At 37.2% G+C, this 18,991-nt stretch overlaps 2 protein-coding genes across 3 annotated transcripts in view; both read right to left on the reverse strand.

Moving 5' to 3' along the window:
• Nucleotides 1-5,758, reverse strand: part of LOC139952405 (reticulon-1-A-like) — a 30,231-nt gene extending 24,473 nt beyond the window's left edge. Inside the window, exons 1-2 of one of the 2 annotated variants that reach the window (XM_071951897.1) lie at nt 5,165-5,758; nt 1,367-1,402 (exon numbers count right to left, since the gene is read on the reverse strand). In XM_071951897.1, the coding sequence (XP_071807998.1) occupies nt 1,367-1,402; nt 5,165-5,594 (466 nt within the window). In that variant the 5' untranslated portion in view covers nt 5,595-5,758. The remainder of the gene's footprint in view (nt 1-1,366; nt 1,403-5,164) is intronic. The other variant, XM_071952691.1, reaches the window with a different exon arrangement.
• A 5,903-nt stretch (nt 5,759-11,661) lies between these two features.
• Nucleotides 11,662-18,991, reverse strand: part of LOC139954377 (serine palmitoyltransferase 2-like) — a 32,940-nt gene continuing 25,610 nt past the window's right edge. Inside the window, exon 12 of the mRNA XM_071954176.1 lies at nt 11,662-18,252. Within this exon, the coding sequence (XP_071810277.1) occupies nt 18,136-18,252 (117 nt within the window). The 3' untranslated portion in view covers nt 11,662-18,135. The remainder of the gene's footprint in view (nt 18,253-18,991) is intronic.

Below are 18,991 nucleotides of genomic sequence, written 5' to 3' on the forward strand. Positions count from 1 at the left end.
TGCAATACAATACAAGTAGCCATTATAAAATGTCAAACATTGATAGTTTGCGAACATGTCTTTGTGTGTGTGGAAGGACGCAACCAAAAGTTACCGGAGAAAGGGCGTAAGCAAATATGCACACAATTGTGTTTCAAGACAACTGTGTAAGAAGATTTGATCAGTTTCTGTGATTCATTAGTCATTATAGAAGGTTGAATATCTGCATATATAGGAATAGGAAAATATGTCTCTGGGGAAATTCCAGCAACCAAAAATGTAATTTAGTAATTAATGCAACCTATTTTGTTTCAGGAGCCATTTTTATTGCTTGCGACCTTTTGTTTTGAAAAAGAGTACTGTGTGCCCAGAGGAAAGCCGTAGAGACTTAAGCCCTTCTTCTGGGTAGGGTACAAAAGGAAGTACATGTACATGTAACTGACAGATTATTTAGTACACCCTTGGCCATTAAAATGTACATACCACCACCACCATGTTATTTGAAAATACTTCCGGTTAGAGCACAGTCACTAAATAGTGAACTAACCCAGGACTACTACACGTAATATTAGCACATTCACATTAATTAGTATAAAATGCTACCTTGTTGTTAGAGATTAACAAGTTTTGTTGAGCGTACAGAATCAGCCCAAAGTAGAAATTTTACAATCCCTTGTTTGAAAATAGAAACTCACTTTCAATTAAAAAATTTGTTGAAAGATGATGGTTCAGGATGTCAAACATTTTCTGACTTGTCGTAAATTGAAATGAGCTCGATGTTGACAGCAGTTGCACTAGCAGGGTATTCAATTGTTTTGTGTACATCTGGCTTATTATTGATCTGCCCCAATGGACACGTCAACGCATATTCCAATTCAGTGAACGATTTCCCTTGTATAGCAGAGCAAAATGCTCCGCAAAATGTCTCAGTTGCTATGCATAAATCACCATTTGCTACTCAATATTTGTATTCAGTGTGCACAAAACTTTCCAGTCTAAATATTTTGCTGCATAAATATGCAAAGTTGTCGGACTAAATCGTTCCCTGCAATTTGTACATTTAATATCAATGTTCGTGTACACACCACAGTACCCAGTTTCCATAAACACAATCACAACAAAATTGTACACCAAAAAACTCATAAACCACTTAAAAAGTAAATTATACAGTTTGACAATAATACACAAACACTGTGCAAATCATTACATCTGTGAAGCTACTGTAAAAAAATGACCAGTCAATGTTAAAACAAGATGACAAATATGAAATAAAAAAATGACAAAGGTTAATATAGCAAGCCACAAATGAGAGGTGAAAATGAGAACACGCACACGTGATGTTATTAAAAAAACAAGAATATTATTCCCATGTGGAAAGGGACTATACCTCTGGGGTCGATCTTGGAAGGATCAATCAAGGCACCTGTGAAAAGGAAAGGAACAGCATGCACAATGCAAAAAATCTCATTAGTTCATTCGCCCGGTCAATGAGGGATGAAGAATTAGCCTTTTTTGTACAATTAGGCCATGCCCGAATAAAATGTGTCTCTGGCAGGGCTGTGGCTACGGCTATCTATAACTGCCTATTATTTTTTTTACATTTCAACAGCAGCCATTTGCCACAAGGGCAAGCCAAAGTCACTCATCTCGGACACAGTCTGACTTGGTGGTTGGTAGCACAAATTACCCACCCACAAATTTGACGTTTCACTAAAGTTCTAACTTGCCGAGCACTACAGTTAATTTCCGACATTAATTCTGCAGTCCAGAGCAACTCGGTGTACTACAGGATGGAAAAGTGCTTTCCAAACAATCCTTTTGAGATTCACAAGTTATGCAAAACAGCATCGTAAGAACGGTTCATACTTCCGGTGAATGCAAATCTTGACGTCACAAATTCACAACAAATAGTTTGCAATGTTGTTGAACCGTGTGACGCAAAAGTTAGCCTCGAATTCGCAGGAACAATGAACCGGGCTTAACTGTTCAATCAGCAAGTCCCACATAAATCAGATTATGTGTTCCAAGATTCTTCACAGTAGACCCCCTACCTTTTATCCCATATCTACGCTGCACAATTCTAGACATGCACTGCGTTCGGATGATGTCATGTTTCCTGAACTCACGAGTAGTGAACTGGAGGTGGAAAACTCGTCGCGAGTTCATGACTTGGTCAAAGAACACGGCCCAGGCATTAAATGAGCAACATGCAAGATGACAAAAGATATCGGCAGCTTGCAAAAGGCAGCACTACACTAAGGACATCACTCCTAAGGAGATCACTACTGCGTGGACTGAAGAATCTTGCCATAGGCTCCATGCAGATTTTAAGGATCATTTCCTTTTGGGTTAGAACTCTGGAAAGGTCAAATGTGATGAGGGGGAATGCAATGAGATAAATAGCGAAAGACTATCACATGCAAGTTTCTTTTTTTTTCAGCAAAGGCTGTCTTTGAGTATTTAGAAAAGAGTTTTGCTTGCGTGAAATCTGCCACCAAGGTGAAGAGATTTAAACTGTGAAAAAGTATTGAATTTTCTAGGTAACATTTTGCAACTATAAAAAAATGACCCTAGATTAACAGGACCCATACAGGCCTGGAATTACACAGAGGGCATGGCCACAGTTGCCCCTAGTGTCTATGCCTTGGTGCCCTTTTAGAAGATTCCCAGACTGTGTCGGGAGTTTCCTGTGAAAGTGCCCTCTGCAAAATGAAACTGCCCTTGCCCTCACAGATGAAATTCCAGGCCTGCATTGGTGTAGATTCATGCAATCAGCGTAACTGTTCTATTAAATAAATTGGTTGATTTAAATAAATACTGCTTCATCCCTATATGTGTGTACATCGACAGTGTACATAAAAAGAAAAAATGCTTTAAAGTCAATTGCAAATCTCACTACAATTTTTTTTTTTATCCACTAATCGTAAAAAAAACTTTTAAAAACTTTCCAACTGCAAATACTATAGGCCTATCTATCGCCAACTTCAAAGCAGTTATTTGCAAAGTGATTTTGTGGCTAACTACATGATCAATATTCAAACTGCACACTATTTGGCGAAAGCTTTGTAATCTGAAAATGGCATGACAGGTCATTTTCGAAACGCAGATGTGTTCCTTTTTTATTTTAAAACACTATTTTAATATTAATTACAATTGGCAATAAAAATGCCCTTTCTTTATTAATTATACTGCACTATTTGACAAAGCAATAAACAGCCAACAGCTTATCACTCACCAGGCTTAGTTTTATTTGTCTAAAATATTTTGAAGCTGAGCCTCCAGCCAGAATCTTTTCTAAGAATTTTTAAACCATTACACAACTTATCTTTTTAAGAACCACATGTACAGTGGAAAAATGCATGCAAACAAATTGCATATTTGTGTGATACTTTGTTGCTGAACTTCCTGCCATTTGAATTCTCAATACTTTGTTTGATTGTCTTCAAAGACATGAGTACATGTAGATCACATTCTATAAATCTTGCTGATAAATTAAGTGTACAACTAAACACAAATTTATGTAAAATGTCGACCAATGAATCAAGTTTAGGCCAATTATAGTGCATTCCACTGGTATCTGTTTGTGTTAGAGAGGACCGAAATAAATGAAGTGCCATAGTTTTGATAGGTTTGACTATGCTGGTTCAAACTGTAGTTAAATTAAAGGAACGTTACAGATTACATAAAACTTGATAATAGTAGAAAACATCCCTTGAAATATTTCTGTCTGAAATTTTATATTGGCATCAATGCAATGCAAAATTTGTAATCGGTTTTTCACTATTCTCTGACCCAGATGGCCGATCGATCTCAAACTTCTACAGGTTTGTCAGTTTATGTAATGGTGGATTACATAAAGTGCTTACCTTACACAGCCAGCAACTTTTTTGCAAGCAAAACCAATTCTGTAATGTTCCTTTAAGAACAGATGTTTTTTTAGCTTTTTAATGGTTCTTATCATGAGAAAATATAAAACATTCACATCACATCGCAGTAAATATCGCACTAAACTGAATAGTTGTGTGTTTTTTTAGCTTTTTAAAGGTTCTTATCCAGAGGAAATAATATAAAAGATTCACATCACATCGCAGTAAATATCGCACTAAACTGAATAGTTGTGTATTTCGTGCACAGACTGCTGAAGAACTGGATCAATCGATCCTTATTTGGTCTGTGTTTTTCTTTTCTGATTAGATATGGTGCCAGGTTACATTTCCAGATCCGAAAAGACTGCCACTTTATTATTAAATTTATGAAATAAAATAGTATCTTAGATACACTCCAAGGATAATCTTTCGGTCGTCGCCACCAATTTATCCGCCGTTAATTAACTCCAAAACCACTGAATTTTTTTTTTAAATTTTACTTGTGGCATTCTTAAAAATTAAAAGACATCCTGTTTATTTTTCAATCCATTTAGAGACTTGAGCTGGTACATGGGGTGTATTAATTTAGGATTTCAGATTTCTAGTTGGAAGAACCGTAGCCCTTGCTACAATTATCATATTGTCGGGGCGAGGTAGGACCTCATTTATCGCAATCTGTATAATTAGTTTTTAACCACACCACTTTTTAACTCATTCAGTATTACCAATATTAATTATTTCTTGGACTGGATGGATTCATTCAATTTCAACTCAGATACCAATGTAAAAAACCGAGCCTTGTTCACCGAATCCAAGTTTTAAGATTGGATAATGATTTTGAATTTTGATCACTAACTTTGGTTTAGGCCAACCAATCAAGGTCCAATTTCATAGAGCTGCTAAGCACAACAATTGGCTTAGCATGAAGTTTCTTCCTTGATAAAAACACGATTACCAACCAAATTTCCACGTGATTTTCAGGAAAAGCAAACAACAGCTGAATATCAACAGTAAAAAAGTAAGCAAAATGCAACAAATTGAAGTTTTGTTGGTAATTGTGTTTGTATGAAGAAAGAAATTTCATGCTAAGCAAATGTTCATGCTTATGAGCTCTATGAAATTGGGCCTCTATCACCAAGACCATCCATGTATATCTTTTGATTAATTAACTGAAAAAGTGGCTGTCAACACGGTCAATGTCTCTGTCAGTGTAACTGCATTTGCCATTTGATTTGTTTTATTTTACAGAATTGTCTCTGTACTTGTGTTATTTGCACACTGATTAATTGATTGTCATGTTAGCAATGTTAAATACCTACCCAATGCTGGTGAGCTAGGTGGAGTGGGAGTTGGTTCATGGTGTTTTGAAGGTGTTGGCTCCGACTCCGCTACAGGATCGGGCGTGAATTGGGCCTCTTCCTGCGCCGCAGGCTCGGCCTCCTTCTCCGCCCACGGATCGGAGTGAGGAGGTGACAGCTCGGGTTCCGCCTCGGCCGTGGTCGAATCTGGACTTGCCTCTGGAATAGGATTGCCAAAACCTTCATCGAAGCCTGTGTGTAATGGTTCTTTGGCCGGACTGTCCCCAAAGGAAAGGAGTTCCCCCGTGGGGACCTGGGATGGGTCGGCTGAGTACAGATCTTCTTCAGGATTCTCCCCACCAATTTTCTCGGAATCGTTGTCCAACCTTTCGAAGTCATTGTCGTACGAATCGTGGGAAGGTTCCGCACTAAATTGATTAAAATCAGCCATTTTTAGGTTTTATATGCCACGTGAAATAAAATCCGACCCGGAGAGTGTATAAAATGTCTCGAATCGTCTCTTCTAGCAACGATCCACGCACAGAAGGAGAGAGAAGCTGCAATATTCTCCGCGAAAACCCTGTCGCAAAACACAAAATGGCCGATGATTGAGGATTTCGCAAACCTGAAAATAATGACGTAATGCGGTCTACGCTGCAATGCGCGCGCCCGCTTTGTGCATGCATAATTCTGCTTAGCAAGGCTAGGCGGGGTCGTAGGTCGCCGCTGCCGCCCTTGGGCTCGCAGCAGTTGATTATGCATGCAAATACAAGATACTCGAAAATTGTTACAATTCAATGAGTAGGTTCAGACAAAATAGAAGCAATATTTTTTAAAATTTATGCTTTAATTTCATGTTATTCAGTCTGACCATTGCTAAAAAGCCTTTGCTTCCACATAATAGTTTACAGGAAATAAGGCAAAGATTAGTTTTCCAATTCAGCCTTATGATGATGAGATATAATAATAACAGAACAGACGTAAGCAGCTAAACCACGAACTACAACCATGCACGTTCTATGGTAACTGCCGCTGGTTCCCTGTTTCTCATTTGGTTTATGAACAATGTATGTGCTGTCGGAACCAGTGCTCGCTTAGTCTCTTGTCCGTGTCGTTTCCTCTTCATCAGTCAAGATGATAATCATGAATATTTGTTGCCTATACTAATTTATTCCGACGACCCGTGGCGTTTTCTCTTCAAGGGGTGTGGGGGGTGTGGGGGGTGTGGGGGGTGTGGGGGGTGTGGGGGGGGGGGGGGGGGGGGGGGGTGTGGGGGTGGGGGAGGAGGGGGGAGAGAGAAAGAGAGAGACGATTGCTAAAAACCACCAAGATAATGGGGGGTTGGGGGGGTGGGGGGGTGTGGGGGGTGTGGGGGTGTGGGGGGTGTGGGGGTGTGGGGGGTGTGGGGGGTGTGGGGGTGGGGTGGGGGTGTGGGGGGGGTGGGGGTGTGGGGGGGGGGGTGGGGGGTTGGGGGGGGGTGGGGGTGTGGGGGGGTATGGGGGGTGTGTGGGGGTGGGGGAGGGGGGGGGAGAGAGAAAGAGAGAGACGATTGCTAAAAACATCACCAAGATAATGGATTGGCATCAGTTTAGTTTCACTCAGTCAGCAAATTATCGAGGTATGTTATTATTATAAAATTATGGTAAGTTTCCAACTCAAATTTACTACACAACCATACGCAACTCAATGGGGAACTACACAACCATACACAAGTCAATGGGACACTTCACAACCATACATATGTCAACGGGAAACTACACAACCATACACAAGTCAATGGGAAACTACAAAACCATACACAAGTCAACGGGAAACTACACAACCATACACAAGTCAATGGGAAACTACACAACCATACACAAGTCAATGGGAAACTACACAACCATACACAAGTCAATGGGAAAGTACACAACCATACACAAGTCAATGGGAAACTACACAACCATACACAAGTCAATGGGAAACTACACAACCATACACAAGTCAATGGGAAACTACACAACCATACACAAGTCAATTGGGAACTACACAACCATACACAAGTCAATGGGAAACTACACAACCATACACAAGTCAATGGGAAACTACACAACCATACACAAGTCAATGGGAAACTACACAACCATGCACAAGTCAATGGGAAACTACACAACCATACACAAGTCAACGGGAAACTACACAACCATGCACAAGTCAACGGGACACTTCACAACCATCCACAAGTCAACGGGAAACTACACAACCATACACAAGTCAATGGGAAACTACACAACCATACACAAGTCAATGGGAAACTACACAACCATACACAATGCAAAGGGAACTACACAATTCAATTAAAAACCTGAATACATACATTCATACAAAAGTAGGTTTGTATCATAAAATAGCTTTAAAAGAGAATTACAACTATAAACTAAAACAAAACAAATATTTGCCACAGCCACTCATCTCATAATTTCTACATGATTTTATTAATTTCAACTAAGTATGTATTTCCATTTTGTATTCTTTCATTGGCCTGTTCCATTGGATACAAACAGATGGGTGTTCAAGATAGAAGGCCAAGTTGCAGAGCAGATGATTTCATCCTTCCAACGCATCAAAGTTCAGCTTTCATTAATGGCTCAAGACAATTTTGTGTGGTATTATCGTTTCTATTTGTGGAAAAAGGGAACAGTTAAAGAAGCTTGGTTGTTTTTAAAGCAGTTTCTGTAGTATCATTTACATGAACCTTTATATATTAAAATAATGTGCAATTTCTTCTAGATTATACAAGTTGGACATGGACAATGTTGTACTGCTATGTATTGTTGTCAAAACGAATTGTACAAATGCATACATTTTCTTCTCATGTTTAGATTAAAGTTCCATACTTTTATGATGTATGTATGTACTTTGAATTGTTGAAATAACCTTTGGTGGAAAAAAAATGCGTCTAGGGAAATTGGTACCACTTTCACTTTTTTTAAACTTCTTTTAACAAATAAAACATTTCGTCATCAAAGATATGTCAGCAATAAAGTATGGTTTTATAATCCTCGTTATATAATCAAATTTCAACATTACAGAAATAATAGTTAAAATGGCTGCAACCACAACTTTGAAGAGGGATTGTTTCTTTGCATCATTTTAACCTTTTGTACAACTTTTTTCCAACTGCAAATTAACAATGTTTTTTATAAACAACAATGGAATAATACGGTATTTGCCTATCATTAAAGAAATAAAGATTGTGCGAATAGACGCACCAAATGCAATAATAGCTTCCTCTGATTTATTTTCAACTTTGTGTGTGAATCTTCATTTCATTCACATTCTAGAGTTAAGTTTTTGAGGCAAAAGTTATTGTCAACGGTGGAGGAAGGGAGACAGTTTGTTACATCAAAGTTTTTAATGAAATTTTTCGATGCAAATTGTCAACCAATGGATCTCCATGTTCAGTGTACTTTTGTTTGTTTTATACAGCACTCATTAAGTTGACTGATATTTGGAAGGGCAAAGGAACTCCGCATAAATGTAACATGGAGGCAGGAAATATTGTATTTTTCTTCATCCATGGTTGTGATAAAAATCTTGATAAAAATTATTGAAGAAAATGTTGCTGCGTTTATGCGCATGTATATGTTTGTGTTTATTATTAGATTTTGGTTCCTTTTTCATTGGAAAATGCAACTTCTGTTATGACAAACAAGAGAGGAAAGCCTAAAACCATTCGAACCGTAAAAGGCCTGTAACTTTAACGCTTTTCTGCATTTGAAGACAACTTGATATTCAAAGATTCGAAATATTTATTGTCATGGTAACAGCATGAAATTTGTTTTCCCTGTGTTGGGCCTTTAAGGAGAATCTAATACAAGTAGAGGCATAAAAACAATAGACAACAAGAATGTATTTATAAAATTAAAGTAATAGAAAGGGGGATAATACAGATCATAAAATACACAATAATCAACAAATTTTAAAAATGCACCACGTTATCTCGACCAACTATTGTTACAAAGGTTAATATTGCGCTAGGTAGAAAACGAGTTCTTAAAACTGTTGGTCTTGAGACATAGTTGTCGGACCCTGCCTGAGTGGTTCTGAAAAAATTGATGGTTAAAACTTATTAAACTGAGTCAAAATGTAATCTTCCATGATTTCTTGCATGCTCTTATTATAGTGTCTGCTCCAATAATCCCGCTGGCCTTTTTGGGGATGCGCTGGAGTTTCTTACAATTTGCCTGGGAGAGTGAATTATACCAACAAATACAACAGAAACTTAAGATAGATTGAAGATATTCAACATACACGAAACATTCCTTACTGTCGAGATTATTATGGATCGGTAAGAATGTCAATGTCACGGTAAATAGTTGCGTGGTTTCAATGAAATTGCTTCACTGACAACTTTTCAAAAGTTTCCACTAGTCACAAACTTTCAAACCAATATTGATATAAACTCAATTTCTTTATGGATTTAAGTTAACCAGTAAAGTTTAATTCATGCCGTGTCATTTTTAATTTGTATACATTTACCTAAGACGACTCTTCTAACTGAAAAGCGCATCGAGTTGAAAATGCTTTTAAAACATTATTCAGTGTGGTGATTTAAAAGTTGAGTTGATTTATATTATTAAAAACAGGTAAGCCCTATCTATTTCCTTTCATCTATTACACCGAAGCCCTGCTTAAAGTCGCAATTGAGTTATTGCTTGACATGACAACACTTTGCTAGAGGTTAAACACTGTACAAACGGTTTTTAATTATCAGGAAAGAAAGAAACTGTAATTCAACGTAACAATAATTACTACCAAAGCCTACATCTTGTAAATATTCAAGTAAAAGTCACAATAATGACTTACATTTCATTTGAACTATAGCCCCCCTAATACAACTATCATGACTTATTATCTATCATAGCAGTTTTTCGTAAATGAGATATACCGGTTCGTAATAATTATTACGATTAATGCTTACTCGGTAGTGATATTCCTGGTAATAATTATAACTTTGTGTTCCCGTATTCTCCTGTCTTTTCAAAGCCCCTACGTAATTAATTGTCAGTGCTAAAAAGTATTGGTATATTTTGAAATTGCTCGCGCCCGAACACTAAAACAAATTATTTAGATCTAAAAAGAACACAATTAGAAGGGCGTGGCCGGAACGGACCAAATATTAATAAATGACTTTGTGTCTCGGTTTCTGTTCACAGTATTTGGGCTTATTATTGTTGCTTTCTTCTGAAAAGAAAAAGGTTTTTAAAAAGGGGGAATTTATATTATTGTTTATGCTTGTTCGTGTTCTGTTTTAGCTCAATTATCTTTGATGGAATATATTTTTACAATAGCTAAGAGGTGACGAGAGACGAATAAGCCCCATTAGTTGTCAGGGTGCCACTATAGACCAAAAGTCATGCGCAAAACAGGGTTATCATTCCATGCCCTCAAATTATGTTTAATAATATTGTTTTGGGGTCATGCAAATAATTGTGTCGCTAGGGGCCTATAAACAATTTATCACAACCTGGGTGCTATGTGCTTCAGCTTTTGAGGAGATGTGATAAATGTAGGCTTTGAGGTTGGGCCTATTTGGCTTGGGAAGTGAAAAAGTGATCATACTTGCAGCGGTTTAGGAAAAAACACATTATTTGTCTGTGTTTTTTTTCCGGGGTATGGCCTAATTAGCAAAAATTCCGAAAAGCTGACCTGCCAAAAATTGAAAAGAAATCAGATGTTTTATTAGTTGTACGAAAATATATTTGATTGGTTTTCAAGAGGTTCAGATACTTAAAATAGTTTTTAAAATAACTTTTGAATATTAATTAGCACAAGCATTGGTTGCGGATATGAATCTATGAGCACCTTTTAGAGCTTTTTGGCGCCCTCCCGTGTTAACAAACTGAGATGCAAAACACTGGGTTAAACTTCTGCCTAAATGCATATTCATGAATATGCAAATCACACTGTTTATTTGGGAAAAAGTGCGAACACAGGGTAAGAAAACCTCCATTCATGATCCAACCATTAAAAGGTGTCAGTAGACAGTTTACCCAAAGCAGTTACGTTACAAAACATGACGGGGTTGAACTTTAGATGGTTTAATACAGAAAATAGTATTGGCTCAAAAATAAACACAACATTACGACTGCAAGAGACTAATCACAACTTGCGCATGCGTATTTTAATCACAACCATCCGTTGTTTAGCTTCATACGTCGTGTTTGTTATATGCCTCCGATGATAATATGAAAAAGTTAAATTGGTTAAGAGCAGAATGGAAAAGCAAGGAAAAAACACACACCACTCAGGCCAAGCACCCCCCCCCCCCAAAAAAAAAACCCCACCCCAAAACCAATCACCTCTGAAAAACAGTCAAACAATTGATCAAAAAATACCCAGCTACACTGTATCGCATCAAGCATGGAGGAAAAAGTTTTTATGTCATTCATTTTTGGAAAATTTACCAATCTATAGCCCTACCTGAAATTAAATGGACTCAAATTATTAAGATTTGAGGCAATTCAAAAGATTTTCTTTATTTTCAAACAAACAAGTTACCCCCTTTAAGATAATATAATCATAATAAAAACCCCAAATTGGAGGCGATATTTATTGTGAAGCTGTTCAGTGTAAGATTTGGACTCGATCAACAATACAGACAGTTATAAAGGAAAAAAGTTCATGAAAGAAGTTTATTGAGTTTCATTGTTATATTTAAAACAATTTGACAATTTGTTCATAAATAACAATAGTGACATTGAAAACATTAAACAATAATACTAATTTACAGGGCCTAATGTTATTATGCTGCTATTATGAAAATTCTATGATTTCAGCCCATATAAATCCTGTGGTTCGCAGGTCGCTGTAAGCACCTTATTCATGGGTAAGCAACATCTAGGCTTAATTTCATCAGTGAAGCAAGTAAACTCAGAAACTTGCTAAGCAAAGAAAAATGCTTAGCATAAACAGGTAACCAGCAAACATTTGTCTTGAAGTGCCCAACTCATTTTGTTGTTGCTTAGCAGTACTTTTCTGCGAAACAGCTTTATGACATGGGGCCTGATCAGTCAGCACACAATAAACTAAGTTTAAATACTTTAATCTTCAATTAACAAATCTTGAATACTTTTACTTTACATTTCCCCTGCTGCCAAGACACCTGCAGCAGATTTAAGACACCTGCAGCAGACTGTTAAGACACCTGCAGCAGATTTCACAAAACTTTACGCAACTGCATAAGTCCACTTGCGCAATGTTTTTGGCGTAAGTGGCGCCATAAATGTTGCGCAAGTGCACTTACGCAGTTGCGTAAAGTTTCGTGAAATCGGCTGCTGTTTTGTTCGTAAAAGAATAAGCCAAATCTTACCTATTTCCAAAACACTTTTATTATTTTGTTATAGATTTATTATTAGCTCCTGCAAGAACCCATTGGTTCACATTTCTGTTCAAGCAATTCCAAAGTGCAGTCCAAACATATTTTGAGTAAATCCAAGATTATTCTAATGTTTTTTTTCATAACAGTTATAGTCAGTAGAAATCGGGAGTTACTTTGACATACTACATTTATATACAAGGACAACACTTTTATAAAATCTACATTGCCACAAACTAAAACACAAGGATCTCTTTTTGAAATTGTAGGGGAATATCGAAGGGGGAAAAAATTGATTGATCACTAAAAGTAAAAAAGAATAAAATCTAAGACTCAGTGAGCAAACCTTTGCGAATTGAACTAATGCTTTCAATAACTCATGTCACCTGAATAACACACATCTAATGCTTAAGTACATTTATAACAAAAGAACAAAATGAGAAGTATACTTATTTCAACCATAACAAACACAAGTTAAATGTCACTTTCTGAAGCAATAAATTAAAACAATGAAATTCAATAACACTTTGTATTTGCGAGACACTACAGACAAGTTTCTAATATCTCACATTATGCTACGATAAAGGACACACTAGTGCTAAGGTACCATTGTTTTAAGACTTCCTCAGGCAGCATTTGTGGGCTTTCGCCAGCAATGGTTTCATTACCCATAACGCTTGATGTTGATTACCTTACCAAACGCCATAACCAATCACCTATGGGCCATATTTTTGACCGCGTGAGGGCGCTCTCAATCACTTCCGGGGTTATATTCATTCATACCCAAAACAGTTATTAAAGATTGGCACACATTACCACCACAGACATCTAATCCATCACAGACAATTAGACTTTTAAAGGAGCTGTTATAATCCACCAAATTGAAACTACGGCGCAACAAAAGTGACAGAACGCCTATTGATTTGTGCAGGGCGAATCGCGTATACCCCTGGAAGTGATAAAAATACTATTTATAGCGCCCTCGCGCGGTAAAAAATAAGGCGCATTGACAGATTATATAATATCAACATTTGGTTTATCATCAGTCTGTAAACATAACATCCACTATCCGAGCTCCTATTGGTGTTGCCAGCTAATACAATGGAGGTACCCACACGCTAATACAAATACACTTATTACATATGTACAATGTATAAATTTGGATTCTTAAAAAATACAATTTATTAGACACGCACCACCCCAGTGTAGCAAATGTGTGTAAAATATCATTAAAGGAACACGTTGCCTTGGACAGGTCGAGTTAGTCTTTTAAACGCATTTGCAACAGTTTGTTATAAAATGCTTATGATTAGAAAGATATTTTAAATGTAGAATATAATGATCCACACAAGTATCATTCGAACTTGCGTGGTTTTACTTTTACCTTGTTGACAAACACGGTTTTCCATTTTTGACTCCCATAAATGGCCGACCCTGTTGGTTCGCAAAGTAAAAGGAAAAACAAGCAATTTCGAGGTATATGTGAGTGGATCATTGTATTCTACTTTAACAACATCTTTCTAATCATATGCATTTGATAACAAACGGTTTCAAACGCTTATTCGAAGACCAACTCGACCGATCCAAGGCAACGTGTTCCTTAAATGTACTAAATAGCTCTAATGAGAGACTTTAAAGACGTTCCTTTTTCACAGTATTGCACCTGCTCAGACCTACACGCTCAATACTGAGCATGCGCATGCACGCTCAGAACCCCCCCAAAAAGACTTTTATGTCTGCTGCCGCCAGCGTCTCAAAAGTCTCCTATTGTCATAAAGCATATAATCATTTTCCTGGAAAATTTGCACGAAGGGTGGTGCATCTCTAAAAGAACACGGATATTCATTGTGTCTTATGCAGTGACCTGAGAAAGAGGTCACAACAATTGGCTACTGTAATTGGCCGACTGTATTGTGAGACATCATTTGCAATCACAGTCCCACTCACAGATTCCAAAAATGCTCTCGTCAATTAAACAATAGGGCATTGTCCCGAGGGAACAATGAATCTCTGTTTTACACTGTTTACAACCAGCCTCTGTCAATTCAATGTATTCAATTAATCTGGAGATAAAAGTATTTGACTCATTTACAGGCGAGCGAGGAAGTACAAAATGACAAAACTTATAAATATAATAAAATTAATGAATCAAAGAACTGCTCATGGAAAACAAGATAACCTTTTTTAACTTACAATGGATATAACATAGAATATAATAAATACAAATAGCAATGAAACGTACTTCCACAATTAATAACATAGAGAAAATATTTTAAGTTAATGTTATGTTACTGCCCGCTATACACACCAAACACCTTGTGACTTAATAACTTCAAATAGTCTTCTCACGCCACAGGTACTAATCGCATCTTCAGAGTTCGCTCCTCAAAACGAACAGCAAATTTGAGTCGGAACACGTCATAAGATGGATTCTAAATGAATTCTGGATATTTACACTAAGGATCTAGATGTACAGAAACACCACTCTTGTGTTATGTCCAAGCCATTCTAATGGGATGGAAATTTCAACTTCTCTTCGTAAAGCCCGGTTCATACTTCCTGCGAATGCAAAGCAAATGTTGACGTCTTATGGCTGTGTTTGCAGCGGTGTTTTGCAGGAGTTGAACACAGCTCAACTGTTGCAAATTATTTAAATGGAATTTGTGACGTAAAAAAATGTACCGCACTTGCATTCGCAGGAAGTATGGACCAGTCTTAACAAAGGGAAGGTCAAATTTCCATCTCACTGTAATCACCATAAACAGTTTCAAGTCTTGCTTTAGATCCAAACACTGATAAAATTAAAAATATGAACTATACAATTATCAAAATGGAATTGGTCTTGTTAAAGAAGATGCAGAATATTCTCTGACTATCCCCTGACTAAAAACAGCAACAACTGGCCTTTATCAAATGTTGCAATATTATTGGTACAATAACACACTTTTTTTTAATGAAAACTAACTAACAATTGATAGTTCATTAAACAGCGCTTTCGTTCATTATAGTGCACTGTATTGACTACTTATTATAAATTGCAGTAAACATTCTTAAGTCCAGTGGTATCATTGCAAAGATTTCAATCATTTGCAAATTACACCCGATGAATCGTCGTAAAATTCAATTGAATTGAATATTAAATTATTTAATTGAATTGATAATACTGTTTACTGGTAGCAAAAAGCAACATAATTCAACAAAGATATTTGTTAACACAGCGACCATTTTGTCTTTGTAAAAGCACATGCAACTTCACTGAAAATTTATCCGGTAAAAGAACACCTTTCACAAGTTCCTGTTACATGTTGCATTTTTTAAAGGCTAACAAAAGTACAGATCAACTTCTGGATCAAATTTCCCCGAATTCTGTTTTGTTTCCTAGTGGCAAAGGTTGTAGGTTCGAAACTCACCTAAGTAATTTACTTGTGGATTTATTTCACAGGGCTTGTGAAAAGTACTGAATATAATGTGCTTTTGCACAAATTGGTGTATGGGTATAACATAATAATATAGATTGCCTTCTGACAAAATAACGTCCGTCGATATATCGAAAATACTCAAAAACTCGATATTTTTTTGACATCGAAATCGCCGATGTCACTTTTATAATCATATCGTAATATCGGATTTTCGATATATCGAAAATAATTTCGATGTTTTGAAAATTTCGATGTTCCTAAATGATATCGAAAATACCAAAAGAGTGTCCGATTATTTAAAAGAAATCTGTGTTTGAGTATTAGAAAAGCCGTCGTCGTTATGTAGTTTCATCATTTTGAGTTGCTCTATTAAATAAAATACGTTTTACAACAAAGTATGTCTGCTTGTTCTTTGTGTTTTCGCCATCAGCCGCCGGCCCGCCGCAGAAGTTCACGACCCCGCGGCGAGCGCTCGGTAAAACCTCAAAAGAAACCGCCGCTGCTGCCCCGTCGGCTGTTTAAGATGCAACTTCCCATTGCGCATGTGATCAAAATCAATGTGTCTTCACCCCGCAAAAACTTCCCCGAATCAACAAGACAAAACAAAACGAGGAAGAAAACAATCTTACGTTATACAGTAAAATAATCTTTCTAACAATCCAAGGTTTCGTAATGGCGTCATTTTGGTCAAATAAAGCCTACACGTTGTGTTGTTTTCGGTAAACAAGCTAACATTTCCGAGGAACTTTATGCTTCGCAGCACAGACCACGCTGTCGGCGGCTATTGCGTGCGTACCAGCGAAGACTGTGCTTTTGTACGGTTTAAGCGTGCACACCAGCGTGTATGGTTATTGCAATTCGGGGGGAAAACCCGTTTGCCCAAGCATGCGCAGACACGTGCAGTCTTTGGTCAAGGCGGTAACGCGTGATGCACTGCGTTATTTCGACAATAGAGGGCGTTCTAGCATTCAATGTTTCTTGCCTTTGTTATAGAATGCAAAGTAAAAAGACTACGAGCCTTTATTGGAGACTATGTGACTGCATGCTGCGTGCGTTGTATATTGTGATCGCGGAGTGGTAGGTCTGTGTTTTGCGGGACTTTCTAGTGATTTTTTTTCGATGATTATCTCAACCATTTTCAACCGTAAAGGTAGTCCGGGCGCCCGTCGGACAACTTGATTGACACTTCTACGTCAATGCATCGGCAACTGACACCTTAATGTCGGCGAGTCACGCAACTCACAAAGGCTCTGTGTCATTTTGAGACGGCCAATCATGGCCAATCACGAATCGAGAATTGTGGTGAGCGTTCACCAAATGGCCAAGCCAGCGGTAGCGGCGATCATACTTTGTTGTAAAACCAGAAATAATCGGGGCGGGACTACGCAATTTGAAATTGTATGAACTACAAACAAGTTCGGGGGATCAGACAAAAACAGGTTGAAATTTAACCCTATTAAACTGTCAGTCTACGGTATATATATTTCTACCTCCATGAGTATACCAAGTGCTGTTTTTAGGCTTCCATCTTGCGCGCGGGAAATACTCGATATATCGAGTATACTCGATATTAAATTTTCGATATATCGGTTATGGGAAAAAACCGACATCGACGGACGTTATGACAAAATGAACATTAAAGGTTCGATAAGTTATCAGTACAGTAATAATTGCAAATATAATCTGTTTTTAAAACTCAATCTTTGTTACACCATCAGGTTTTTGGAAGAGTATCAATTTCTTTTCATCCTCTAATATTCAATAAATCATTGACTCAGCCATCTTGTAAATTTTTCAGCAAAATAGGAGGCCACGTTTTCTAGAAAAAACACCCCGGAATCCACTTCTTCAAAATATGGGCTCATTTTAATTGCGGCAATTAAATTAAGCAATAGCTATTTGGGGTTTTTCAAATAACACTTCCTTAACTTTGATAATATTTCAGACAAGAGATATCCTTGGAGGGATTGGTACTGCTATGAACTTTTAATTATCAAGTGATAAACAATAGGGAAAACTGACTGAGCAAAATTTAATTATTGTTGGGTTGAACAAAGTAAAACTAACAAAAGATGGATATGAACTTGACACCTCATTGCATTGACTTTCTTTCTTAAGTGAAACATTTTAAGTCCGTCACGAATAAATTGAAGACGTCCAGACATTTGGACACTATCTACACTCTTTTGATATAAACCCTTTCCTCCAGGGATCTAGGAAAACTCCTCTTCAAATGGTGGTTGGTCGTCCCATTCTCGTGGTGGGGGTTTTGGAAGCTTGGATATCTTGCAGTTCAACATGTCACCAACCTCATCGATAATATCAAGAGCCTGTTAAAAAGAATTAGGATTGTTTTCTTCAAAAGAAATTCATAACAATACGTCTGGCCCAGGTACAAAAAAAAATGACTTTATTGGTTGCCATATTCAGTAGGCTTTAGGCATTCCGGAACTCATCTTTATATATTGACATTATTGTGTTGAACAATCTCAAACATTGGGTGCATTTTTAAAGAGAGTCTACGTCTCCTAGACACATGTATACCGTTGACATTTTCTTTTGTGGAATATTATCCCTAAAATGCCTGAGGCAAGGATGTGATAGGATGTTTAAAAGAAACCTGTACTGTGAGCTGAAAGCATGAAAACTTGAGAGAGCACAAAAGCTTGTGAGCTCGAAGCCTGCTTAAATACATTAATCTTTGGTTTACTCTGTTATCTCGGGCGTTCTATATGGTTTCATCTTCATGTTTTATGAATTTCATCGAAATGAAGAACAACAAAAAAGGGGTTTGTAAAAAATATAGATTTCTGTATAAAAACAGGGAAATCACATCCCTGCTGAGGAAAACAATATCTGATCTGAAAATGTCTCCATTGCTTTTTAAAGGAACATTACAGAGTTGGTTTTGCTATCAAAAAGGTTGCTGGTGGTGGAAGCACTTTATGTAATCCACCATGTACATAAAGTGACAAACCTGTAGAAGTTCAAGATCGATTGACCATCTTGGTCATGAGAGAAAAGTGAAAAACCGATTACAAATTTTGCATTGCATGGTTCCAAAACAAA

This window comes from Asterias amurensis, chromosome 1 (assembly GCF_032118995.1).
Source record: "Asterias amurensis chromosome 1, ASM3211899v1".
In the NCBI taxonomy this organism is placed as follows: domain Eukaryota; kingdom Metazoa; phylum Echinodermata; class Asteroidea; order Forcipulatida; family Asteriidae; genus Asterias; species Asterias amurensis.